At 38.3% G+C, this 14,377-nt stretch overlaps 1 protein-coding gene across 1 annotated transcript; it reads right to left on the reverse strand.

Annotated features, from left to right (window-relative positions):
• Positions 1-465: 465 nt before the first annotated feature.
• Positions 466-12,586, reverse strand: LOC128246422 (uncharacterized). The gene is made up of 3 exons (XM_052964608.1): positions 12,581-12,586; positions 1,486-1,620; positions 466-679 (listed from the first exon to the last, which is right to left on the reverse strand). Coding segments are annotated over exons 1-3 (312 nt in total). The 5' UTR covers positions 12,582-12,586; the 3' UTR covers positions 466-503.
• Positions 12,587-14,377: the final 1,791 nt, after the last annotated feature.

Here is a 14,377-nt window from a genome sequence, read left to right on the forward strand (position 1 = left end):
TCCCTTCAGACTGTTTTGAATACACGAGTTACTGGTGTAATATGCACACATATTTGAGCAAAATATTTGATCTCCTTCAGAGATATATATAATATAATTTTAAGGAGTTAATAAAAACGCAATCTCTCTCTTGTTGATAAAGTTGAATCTTCCCAACTGTTTGATAAAAAGTATGTCCAGAAGCGTGGTTTAATACATTCACAACACTCAGGAGGGATACATGTGTATATACGAAAAACAATATTATTAGATATATAATTGTATTGATGGAACAACATGGATAGCTGCATTGAGCTTGGAAGACATTCTGTTTGAAGTACGTAATGCTGTTATATTAAGAATAAGAAGTTTCAAGTTTTGATGGTTATATGAAAATGGAAATAAGGTATTATATAAGTGTCATGTGAAAACAAATGATAAAATATTTATTATACAATTTCAGTTGTTTAAACACAAAGTCACATTGATGTTTAATTTTAAAGTCATGCAATATCCATGTATCTTCAAAATCTGAACACCATAGCAACCAAGGCGAGGAGAAGAGCGGTAACCATGGAAACAGTCACGTGACTTGCGCTATTGCAGAAGTCTGTGTTGCAGTAACAGGAGTGGGCCGATAAAGATTCGACCTCTACGCAAAGTTCCACGGAGGAAGTAGACTCGCAACCTCGAGGAACAGCTGCAAAACAAGAAATCTTTTTTTTAAAACAATAATTAACAAGAGTCATTTATTCAAATCACCATATATTGGTTTAGCTTTCGGAAACTACATGATTAACAATATTACGTTTACCGACACACCGATTTAGCTTTCGGACTCTACATCATTAATGATAGTCTGTATAATAACAAACCGGCTAAGTTTTCGGATACTACATGATTAATAACATCCTGTATAACAATAAACCGGTTTAGCTTTCGGACACATACATGCTTAATAATATCCTTTTAATAAAAAACCGACAAAAGACTAGAACAAGAATCAATGGGTGACTTTCGACAAGTTCAATGGTGAATTTCATTCATATACAACCGTTGAACGTACATAGTTGTCTGGTTTCAAACTTATGATTCTTATTTGAACTAAATAACTATTTGTGTATACCATTGCAAACAGCTTTATTTTTTGGTAAGGTAGTTTCATATCTTAGATTTTTGCGCATGTGTGTCCGATCAACTGCCGTGATATCTATATTTTCAATTATAACTCAAAACTGTGGTGATTTCGGTCAATCAAAAGTCTTTTTTAAATATTAGTCACTTAAATAATAGAAAACAACATAACTTTAACTCATACATCTTCTTAATTTTTTAAGAAATAAATTAATTTATGTTCGATCTATTGTCTATGCATAAGAGATACGGCTATTTTTTCATCGTGAGTGTCCCCTGTGGTTTAGATTCATGATAATCATACTCGTGCAATAAAAGCTTTGTGAGTTGATAACCTTTGACGCCAATATCAATATCACACAGTATACTTACCGTCGCCGATCTTGACCTTGGAGCATGATAGGCAACCTGTTGCAGAAGTGACAGCTGAATTAAACGCGTTAAACTGGTCATTGCAGCCATCAGTAGCCAAGCACACGTAACAACTGATCGCATCTGTCTGGCCCACTACACGTGCAAAACAGAAACATTGGAGTATATTGCGAACAGCCGATTGTATTAATAAATAATGGAGACAACAGAAACAAACACATTAGCCAAACAATAGCGAATACATGTTTATAGGCACAATGCTAAAGATATACTCCAAGAGGGCCGACAAACAACCTACAAAGCATAGGAAGGAAGACCGCACATGTATCCGAACTTGTACTATGTTTGAGACCGCACATGTATCCGAACTGGTACTATGTTTGAGACCACACATGTATCCAAACTGGTACTTTGTTTGAGACCACACATGTATCCAAACTGGTTCTATGTTTGAGACCACACATGAATCCGAACTGGTACTTTGTTTGAGACCACACATGTATCCGAACTTGTACTATGTTTGAGACCACAAATGTATCCAAACTGGTTCTATGTTTGAGACCACACATGTATCCAAACTGGTTTTATGTTTGAGACCACACATGTATCCGAACTTGTACCATGTTTGAGACCACACATGTATCCAAACTGGTTCTATGTTTCAGACCACACATGTATCCGACCTTGTACCATGTTTCAGACCACACATGTATCCGACCTTGTACCATGTTTCAAACCACACATGTATCCGACCTTGTACCATGTTTCAGACCACACATGTATCCGAACTTGTACCATGTTTCAAACCACACTTGTACCGTGTTTCAGACCACACATACATCCGTACTTGTACTATGTTTAGGACCACACATGTATCCGAACTTGTACCATGTTTCAGACCACACATACATCCGTACTTGTACTATGTTTCAGACCACACATGTATCCGACCTTGTACCATGTTTCAGACCACACATGTATCCGACCTTGTACCATGTTTCAGACCACACATGTATCCGACCTTGTACCATGTTTCAGACAACACATGTATCCGACCTTGTACCATGTTTCAGACCACACATGTATCCGACCTTGTACCATGTTTCAGACCACACATGCATCCGACCTTGTACCATGTTTGAGACCACACATGTATCCGACCTTGTACCGTGTTTCAGACCACACATGTATCCGACCTTGTACCGTGTTTCAGACCACACATGTATCCGACCTTGTACCATGTTTCAGACCACACATGTATCCGACCTTGTACCATGTTTCAGACCACACATGTATCCGACCTTGTACCATGTTTCAGACAACACATGTATCCGACCTTGTACCATGTTTCAGACCTTGTACCATGTTTCAGACCACACATGTATCCGACCTTGTACCGTGTTTCAGACCACACATGTAGCCGACCTTGTACCATGTTTCAAACCACACATGTATCCGACCTTGTACCGTGTTTCAGACCACACATGTATCCGACCTTGTACTATGTTTCAAACCACACATGTATCCGAACTTGTACCATGTTTCAGACCACACATGTAGCCGACCTTGTACCATGTTTCAGACCACACATGTATCCGACCTTGTACCATGTTTCAGACCACACATGTATCCAAACTTGTACCATGTTTCAGATCACACATGTATACGAACTTGTACCATGTTTCAGACCACACATGTATCCGAACTTGTACCGTGTTTCAGACCACACATGTATCCGAACTTGTACCGTGTTTCAAACCACACATGTATCCGACCTTGTACTATGTTTCAGACCACACATGTATCCGACCTTGTACCATGTTTCAGACCACACATGTATCCGACCTTGTACCGTGTTTCAGACCACACATGTATCCGACCTTGTACCATGTTTCAGACCACACATGTATCCGACCTTGTACCATGTTTCAGACCACACATGTATCCGAACTTGTACCATGTTTCAGACCACACATGTATCCGAACTTGTACCATGTTTCAGACCACACATGTATCCGAACTTGTACCATGTTTCAGACCACACATGTATCCGACCTTGTACCATGTTTCAGACCACACATGTATCCGAACTTGTACCATGTTTCAGACCACACATGTATCCGAACTTGTACCATGTTTCAGACCACACATGTATCCGAACTTGTACCATGTTTCAGACCACACATGTATCCGAACTTGTACCATGTTTCAGACCACACATGTATCCGAACTTGTACCATGTTTCAGACCACACATGTATCCGAACTTGTACAATGTTTCAGACCACACATGTATCCGACCTTGTACCGTGTTTCAAACCACACATGTATCCGAACTTGTACCGTGTTTCAAACCACACATGTATCCGAACTTGTACTATGTTTCAGACCACACATGTATCCGAACTTGTACCATGTTTCAGACCACACATGTATCCGAACTTGTACCATGTTTCAGACCACACATGTATCCGACCTTGTACCATGTTTCAGACCACACATGTATCCGACCTTGTACCATGTTTCAGACCACACATGTATCCGACCTTGTATCATGTTTCAGACCACACATGTATCCGACCTTGTATCATGTTTCAGACCACACATGTATCCGACCTTGTACCATGTTTCAAACCACACATGTATCCGACCTTGTACCATGTTTCAGACCACACATGTATCCGACCTTGTACCATGTTTCAGACCACACATGTATCCGACCTTGTACCATGTTTCAGACCACACATGTATCCGACCTTGTACCAGGTTTCAGACCACACATGTATCCGACCTTGTACCATGTTTCAGACCACACATGTATCCGACCTTGTACCATGTTTCAGACCACACATGTATCCGACCTTGTACCATGTTTCAGACCACACATGTATCCGAACTTGTACTATGTTTCAAACCACACATGTAGCCGAACTTGTACCGTGTTTCAGACCACACATGTATCCGAACTTGTACCATGTTTCAGACCACACATGTATCCGAACTTGTACCATGTTTCAGACCACACATGTATCCGAACTTGTACCGTGTTTCAGACCACACATGTATCCGAACTTGTACCGTGTTTCAGACCACACATGTATCCGACCTTGTACCGTGTTTCAGACCACACATGTATCCGACCTTGTACCGTGTTTCAGACCACACATGTATCCGACCTTGTACCGTGTTTCAGACCACACATGTATCCGACCTTGTACCGTGTTTCAGACCACACATGTATCCGACCTTGTACCGTGTTTCAGACCACACATGTATCCGACCTTGTACCATGTATCCGACCTTGTACCATGTATCCGACCTTGTACCATGTTTCAAACCACACATGTATCCGACCTTGTACCATGTATCCGACCTTGTACCATGTATCCGACCTTGTACCATGTTTCAAACCACACATGTATCCGACCTTGTACCATGTATCCGACCTTGTACCATGTATCCGACCTTGTACCATGTTTCAAACCACACATGTATCCGACCTTGTACCATGTTTCAAACCACACATGTATCCGACCTTGTACCATCTATCCGACCTTGTACCATGTATCCGACCTTGTACCATGTTTCAAACCACACTTGTATCCGAACTTGTACCGTGTTTCAGACCACACATGTATCCGAACTTGTACCGTGTTTCAGACCACACATGTATCCGACCTTGTACCATGTTTCAGACCACACATGTATCCGACCTTGTACCATGTTTCAGACAACACATGTATCCGACCTTGTACCATGTTTCAGACCACACATGTATCCGAACTTGTACCGTGTTTCAGACCACACATGTATCCGACCTTGTACCATGTTTCAGACCACACATGTATCCGACCTTGTACCATGTTTCAGACCACACATGTAGCCGACCTTGTACCATGTTTCAGACCACACATGTATTCGACCTTGTACCATGTTTTAAACCACACCATGCCAAGAAATACCAGCCATTTTTTCCAGTTTTCATTTTTTACACGAGAGTCAGCTTTAGCTACACATTAACCCCTAATTGACCGAGAATCTAAGGTCAAATTCTCATGTTATCGTGCCTAGGGAATTGCTGCGGTTTGGGTCAAGATTTGGAAGAATGTATTTAATCTAGCCAAGAAAGATATTAAGAAGTATTAAGTGTTATACATAATTATTGACAAGTTAAAATTAATATAAACTTATACATAAACTATCTTGTTGGTCTTTAATAACAGCTGCACTCTCACAGTTATACCATTTTTAGAACTTTTTATTTTTTGTCTTGGAAAGAGAAAATTTTGGCGTAAATGTCTGCAAACTAATGATAAAAGATTGCTGGCAAAAGATCAAATTTAAGTTTTCCATATTCCCGTTCGAAAATAAATGATTTATGGCTTAAACCGTTACTTACATCAACTTTTGAACTTAGATATAAAAATCTGCGATCTAATTTTTGTCAGCAGTCTTATATAACTGGTTTCCATGGATTTTTGCAAAAATTAGGTCGTTCCAAAACAAAATCATTAAAAAAAGTTGTCAAAACTTTCAATCTGTGAGAGTGCAGCTTTAATGAGTAACATTAAACTGTTTTAAACATGTGGCAGCTGTTAATCAAAATGGTACGCTTATGACAACCGTTTTATTTGGAATGTAAATGTAACCTGTATTGCCTTATATGAATCTAGTTGTATATATCAATCTAATGTATTTAGGGGTTTTACTAAGCGTATAGATATTAATTTTACAATGGAAGTTTGATTGATTTCGCATTTTATAAAAGATACGAAAACTCTTAATTATTCATTTTTAAAGCTTTGCCGTTGATCACTGTATTTTTTTTATAAAACTCTTTAGTACTGTCGAACCTCATTGGCTCGAACTCATACGGACCGGCAAAAATACCTCGAGCCTCGGAAAGTTCGAGCCAAGCGGGAATGGTTACCTTCAGTATAATGAAACATTTTCGGGCCAACGAGGAATTCGGGCCAAACGAGTAAGAGCCAACGGAGTTGTACTGTATACGTAAACACCATGGAAAATGCAATCGAAACTTGAAAATATATCATATTGGTGAAATTGAACTTCGAATGTCAAATCTACTTCAATTGTGTTTACATCATCATGAATACATTCTAGGGCACTGTGAATTCATTTTCGTATAACAGATGCATCTTGCATTTTCTTCATACCTTGATCTGTGTAAGAACATATTTTGGCCGACATAAAATCATTATCCTTGAGTGACTCGTTTTCTGTATTATATTGCCCCCCCCCCCCCCCCCCTCCCCGCAACCTCTAAAAATAATAAATGACTTCCCACGATCGTGTCTGTAGTAAAAACAGTATATAACCCCGAACAGAACCGACTATGTTCTATTGAAGTTTAAATAGATTAGGTGAGCATGTTTGGTCATTTGGTGTGTGCGCTTCAAATCTTAGTAATACAGCTGGTAATGCTTAAGTTTTTGCTGTCCATACTACCACTACTGTTTCTGCTATTGCCACTGTCATCAACACCGCAAAAACACCAGCGACGCCACCACCACCGCAACCATCACCACCACCACCGATATTGTGATGACTTTGCTTCCCCTAAAACAATTGACGCTGCTGTTGATACTGTTGTTGTTGCCACTTCTACAGCTTCAGCTATGACTCCAACTACTAACTATCCAATGACTATTTGTACTGCTATTAATCTCGCGATAATCAACTATAAGTAGTTGTCGATGAAGGGACTACGTTTTTGTATCATTTATTTACTTAAAATGATGAAGGCACAAAATAAAAACAACCATTTTTTCACAGATTTTCGACATCCACCGAAAAAAAAACCTCCCCGGTATCATTTTAATTCGTACAAATGAGTCAAAATATTAGTTTTAACATATAATATTATATTTTACAACGATTTTGAAAATCATTATATCAATTGCTCATGTTGGCACGATTTTACGCGGGAGTGTGATCTTGTTTAGTGGTGGAAATCGGAGGACGAGTGATAAACCAAATGTCCGGCCCTATACCAAACTCACATGCGCCCACACCGGGAATCGAACGTGGGGTCGTCTGGTGAGAAGCGAGCGCGTTTACCAGTGCGCTAACCGGACAACCACCCGGTAGTCGATAAAGTGTGACCCATGCCCATGGGCCATTTTTTTTAAAAATAATGACTCAGTCGTAGTTCTATTTGGGTTTAAATACATCCTTACGCAGGCGAAACCCTCATAGTTTCTTTTACAACAATACAGTAATGAAGTTGATAAATTAATCGACACAATCTAAGCTGAAGGTGCTATTTTAATACATTGAGAAGGTTGTGGAGTTATAGTAAATAGTAAGATATATCTGACAGGGGCGTAGCTAGAGTCTAAAAAGCTTGTAGGGCCGATGATTCTATGTGAGTTTGTGGACTTTTATATGCATATTACACACACTCAATTATACATTACAATTGCAATGATTACAATAAAACCAAGAAACACACCCTGCACGTAGTTTAAAAATAAGAGCACCAAAATTGATTTCGTTAAAATAAAGCAGACTTTTGAGTTGTTCAAAGTGTTTGAGTAGTTTTTGCTGCATTTTTGAGTTATTCAAATTTTCCAAAAAAAGTTATAGGGCCTACAAGGCCTATATGTAGCTACGCAACTGTCTGTACTTGATGTTTTCAATTTTTAAACATAACTCAAATGCTTGGTTTAGAGAGTTATACTCCGTTGTCAAGGAGATTACATCAAAGTTTTAGCATTAGTTAATCAAGTTCAGAAGATCATGTCTATAATCAGTAATAAACTATTATTGAAATGTTTGTGTTATGTTTGACAAGTATCGAAATATAAAAATTGAGATAAAGCGTAAAACCTCAGAATTATGCACTACTCCAAAAACTAATCAGATTCATTGCTCCCATGCAATTCATTCTGGGCGTAATGGCCATTAAATTTCGATGATTTCGCTATAAGCAGATAACTGATAATAGTAGAGAGAATCACAAAACCATTGAATGGAAAATTCTGCATATTGCCTGGTATATGCAAGCATTGCCCCTGAAAACAAGGGTTTCTTTCTTAATCGAAAATTGGATAGGATTTCTTGGCATGTGTGCGTGCGTGTATTAGCGTGTATGTGTGCGTGCGTAAGTGTGCGTATGTGTGTGTGTGTGTGTGTGGACGTTTCACTCGGATTGACGTCGAAGACAAACCCAGTAAATTTCGGATTGGAAAATACGCATAAACTTCGAAAGTTACATGGGTCGTAAGCGATGTGATACATTCGCTCTACAAACATAACTTGTATTGTTTTTGCTCAAAAGTACTTACATGTATTACACAGTTTATGATATTAAAATGATAAAGGCAATCAAGTATATAAGTAGTTATTTACCCTCGGGACCGAATGTTGTTTTTCAAATAATGCATTCAATGATCTTTGCGTAGTATTCAGTCTTAAACACCATGGCATGAAAAGTCACAAAAAGTCATTTCTTTATTCATCATGAAAATATTCAAAGCATGCGTAAATCGAGCTATTGACGACAACAATGTCCCTCAGAAATGAGTTGAAGACAACAATAACACAATAATTATCAAGACAGGATTTAATGATTTGCATTCATGGCGTGTACGTACGACGCCAACGTCCGTCATCGCCAGATAGTATTTTGTACGTTGAGACACGTATCCGAAATACGTTTCTTAAGTGTAAGAAAATGATTTGGAACGTTCTGTCCATTGGTATTAATGTTAATACAAAATGTGAAAATTCATGTTTCGTACGCTTTGTCAATGTTATAAATTCTGAATGCAACGTCGAAGGGCGAGCTGACGGGATTGTGTATTAGCGTCATTGCCGTATTACAGAAACTTGTTTTCCTTAAGTATATAAGCCCATTTAAACACAACTGTCCTCTTTATCTTACAATATACAACGCATTGCCACTAACACTGAATATCAGATATCTGTTACGTGTGTATTTCAGATATGACGCTTTGGTTCAATGTTAAGATTATCAACTTCAGTATATGTCAAAACATATTAAAATTCATATGACCTCACAACCATGGTAAAATCCCTGGGACCCCTGGGGTGCGAGGGCATATGGCGGGGATCTTACAAGCATGCAGTTCTTCCCCGAAGTATGGGGATTTTACTCGGGCTTGGCTGGAACAAAGTCCCCGCTATTCATTGGACCTGGGGGTGTGGTTGCAATTGACAGGTGCAATACACTTATACAAAATAATTGGTATCGAATGCTCAATGAATTGTTATAATGTATGCTGTATACGGCTTTTTTCTAGATAGGGCCTGAATCAAGCGTTTCCAGTGTGTGACGTTAACTTTGTTCATGTCAATATCGGTGAAAAAGTAAATGCAACCAAATGCCTCAAATTCATACAATAAAAGCCTTTCAGAGAAAGTAGGGCGCGTCATTACTACGCTGTACGCCTGTCCCGTAGCCATAACACATATTTTCTCGTAGGGCCAATGCCCTACCAGGTTCGTCGCACAGCGTGAACAGTTCTATATTTTTGAAGTGCCGCGCAAAACAAATCAACACAGCTTGTGCTTGCGTAGTTATGCACCAGTCAATTGTAACCAGGCCCCCCCCCCCCAGGTCCGGGAAATAGCGGGGACTTTGACTTTCGGTCCAGCCAACCCCGGGTGAAATCCCCGCCCTGCGGGGACGAACTGATGGTAAAATCCCCGCCAAATGTCCCCGCACCCCAGGAACCCTAAGAAGGCCCATTCCCGCTATATTTTGCGCAAAGACAAAACCACCGCATTCACCCGGCACTGCGGGGACACCTGAAAGGTAAAAACACGGCCCTTTTCCCCGGTTATCCCCGGTATACCCCCGGACCTGGGGGCGTGGTTACAATAGACTGGTGCATTACACATGATGCGGTCATTCATTATCTGGATCACTCTGTGGAGTATTCTCCGATATCTTTAAAGGTGCAGACTCGTCTCATACACTGTGCAAATTAGGACTTCCTTTAAAAAAAGTTTGGGAGTATATTACTCCCTAGAAATGGGCTAAAACCTCCAAAATTGAAACCTTCGCAGAATAAAAACTTTCATAACTTCTCAGAAATTTTCGTAGTCGACATTTGGAATTTCAAAATATCAAAACCTGGTGTCAACGTTACATTTATGGTGACATTTTCAATTAGTCTTGAAGTATTATGAGTTATGAATTAATATAATATAAAACTGTGCTATTGGCAATTAGTTTTAGTTGCGAATGATTTAAATTTTAACATATAAGTTGAAACTAGTGGAACCTTATAGTATTCGAGAGACTTCAAACATGTTGGTGAAAACCTTCCAGTATTCATGCTCCCGGTTTCTTAAAGCCACGCTCACGCTTCTCAAACATTTCCAAGCTGTCCTCACATTCTGATTCTCGACGTCAATCTCTACACTGGAGACCTTGTGTAGAGATGATAAAATGGCCATTTCTATTCTAACTAATAATAACACATACAAATAGCAATATATTTCAGGCTCGTTCACCTGGTTTGACGTTTATTATTTAGAAAATGAATGTTAAGCTGGCTCAAAAACACATTACATAAGGACCTATAGGCTAGGTTAACAAACAACATTGTGTACAGTCGAACCCTGTTGACTCGAATTCCATGGGACCGGCGAAAATACCTCACGCCTCTGAAAATTCGAACCAAGCGCTCACCTTCAGTATAAATAAACCCGTGCTTTACATCCAGTTCGACCAAATGGGGAAATAGAGCCAAGCGAATTCGAGCTAACGGGATTCGACTGTGTTTCAAAACAAAATGGAAACGGTGAATGTCCCAAGATTTACTCCCAGGCTAATCCATATATACAAATAACCGCCATAACGCACAGTAGCTCGGGACGCAGGGGCGGCAACCGCGGCCCCAATCTTCTGGCTAGTAACGACAATAGGGCCGCAAATATTTGATACTGATCCCTTAATAATCGTATTTTAAATAAAGCTGCAAGCATATAGATCAATACCAGTCTGAATTAAATTATGGCGGCGATGAAAGGTGGCAAGATTAGCAACACAAAAGTGGAGGGCGGGTTCATCAGCACCGGCTTCATCAATTGGAGAGACGCAATGAAAAAGTTCCGTAAACAAAACATGAACAGTCCGATTGCCACAAAGAGGCCGTTGATAGACATGTAACTCTACCTGCACAGGCTAAAGACATCGGAGAAGCATTTTCCGCAGCCCATTCGGAAAAGAAAGCCAACAACAAAGCACAGCTCGCTTTGATTATTCGACAAAATGTGCACAATCATATATTAAAGGTGTTTGAATTACAGTTACAATTTATAACTGTACGGAAATAGAAAATATGAAATAAATGTAATAGTGAATATATGTTACTAAACGGTAATAGTTTTATATCTATCAACTATTCTAACCGAAAAAGGTTTAGATAAAAATATGAAAATAAAACCTGAACTCACTGAAAATAGAGTCTTTCAATGCTTAAAATTGAAATAAAATATCGACGGTAGGGGACACCCCTCCCAAACCCATCCCATTCGCGGCCCCAATGTCAATTTCCTTCCTACGCGCCTGTATTTTATGGAGTTATAACGGCTATATTTGCCCAATTTAGTCGCATGTGTGTTAAAGCTACACTCTCACAGATGTACCGTTTTGACAACATTTTTCTTTGAATAAGCTAATTTTTGCATTAATTTCTGCAAACCAGTGATACAAGATTGCTGACAAAAGATCAGATCGCAGATTATCATATATCCGTTCAAAATTTAATGTTTTTTTTTTTTACTAAACGCGTACAAACGGTTTGAGAAAAAAAATCATAAAACATCATTTTTTTTACAAAAACAACAACTACTTATTAACAGGCAAACACAATTTCAATTATATTAAACGTTTACTCATAGAGTCGAAACTCACCATGTCGACCTCTGTTATCTCGATGGTGTTTTTTTTTTTTTTTTTTTTTTCAAATGTATACCGACAATAATAGTAATAAAATACACTTATCTTGCATTGGTTATATACCTACTAACATATCAGTAGATATATGTCATTGAAAACTCAAATGCAGTAATGGAAATAGGCAAATACGAATACTCACTAAATGTTTTTGATTTGGCGGCCATCTTCGACGCCATCTAGGATTTATCAGCTCTGCATCGGTCTTGAGCCAAACGATCAACTATTCCAGAAACTACATACCATTGCGAACATTTTGATATATAAAACTCCTTGTTGGCAGGCATAGACCAGTTACTCCTCTAAATATAATGTAATGTTGCATTGCTTTGACAGAAGAAAGAAAACAACATCTTGAAAAGCGTCGAAAGTGAGTTAACCTTGTTGTAAAATTACTTTTTGCAAAACTTATTACCAGGAATATTATTCACAGGTTTATTTGACTTATCTTTACGTTCGTATTCTTCATTTTGAGTGATGTTCTTTTTCGTACTCACTTTTCTTCGAACTTTTTTTGTAAGCGAGAAGTCTAAGTCATGTAAGTGAAACCACAGTATGTAAGTGAAACTGAATGCTAATAAACAACTCGCAAACAGTGAAATGACTGTTTAAAAAAGGTTTGGTAAATGCCAATATAACAGATCGCTTCTGCTATGATGTGGGTACAAGGACAACCAAGTCGATACTGGATTAAAGTTGTTTTCTACAATATATAATAATACACACATAAATAATATAACATAGGTAGTATTAAGACATATCTAATTATCATGTATTTCCTGATATCATCACAATTCATGACAGCAAGGCTAGCGGCCAAATATCTATTGCGCTAAACACTATAACAGGTAACATACAATGACTTTGTACAAACATTGCTTACACAACGGAATAACAACAAGAACAGATGATCACAATGACATACAATCAATGCAAATACAAAATATCATTTGACATGAACATATACAACATTTACACATTGAACTCACCAATATGTGGTACTGAAAAACTCCAGTCTGACTTTCACACTCCTCAGATCGTTAGTAAACCAATAGAGCTGTAAAAGGCAAGTTAAAAGAATGGTAAGTGTACAGAATAAGAAACGTGAGAGAAATAGATTTTCGGAACTATACTGCTTTTTGGATAGCAGCCTATCTCAGAAATACATTTATAAAAAGCAGAATTAATATATGCAATGGCACAAATGATCTCAGCGAGAACACTAACATAAGCATGAATAAATACCAAGATTACATACCTTAAAAACTTCCCAAAACTTAGATAAACTATTTTAAATGCATAACTCAAGAAATCATGCCAGGTCTGCAAAACTTCGTGGAAATAACTGAGCTGAATATACAAGATCCAATCAGAACCAAGATAACATAAATCCTTGACCAATCAAATTGCTAGGTTTGAAACATGCCAAGCCGGTTATTATAACAAAGGTGTTTCAAATATGTTACTTGTCAAAACGGCAGAAGACAGTCTGGTCTTATAATAAACGGTCTGGTCACATACTCCCTCTCTATCTGAAATGACGTCTCGTCATAACGTCACAAAGTAATCAGTCCGTATAAGGTCTGACAGTCTTCCTAATACACTATCTTATACTACTACCACAGTGACTCTTACTGCCTAGGACACTCTCTACTATACCACTACAAATTAATAACAATTTATTAACATAAATATGATCAACAACAATACACCATTCTGTATACCACATCACTAAAGCATACAACCATACCATTTCAGAAGTATCATGAGACAGTACATTATCAATACAATACAAATGATTTCAGTATCAGTTTGAGAATAACATTCCTTAAAAATTAATAATTCTACTCTTCTCCCGCCTTTACAAAACTATGGCAACATAGTTTGCAAGAAAAAAATAACACAAGCATTATATACATGTCAAATCCTTATAAAAAAA

Source organism: Mya arenaria, chromosome 9 (genome assembly GCF_026914265.1).
Source record: "Mya arenaria isolate MELC-2E11 chromosome 9, ASM2691426v1".
Lineage (NCBI taxonomy): Eukaryota > Metazoa > Mollusca > Bivalvia > Myida > Myidae > Mya > Mya arenaria.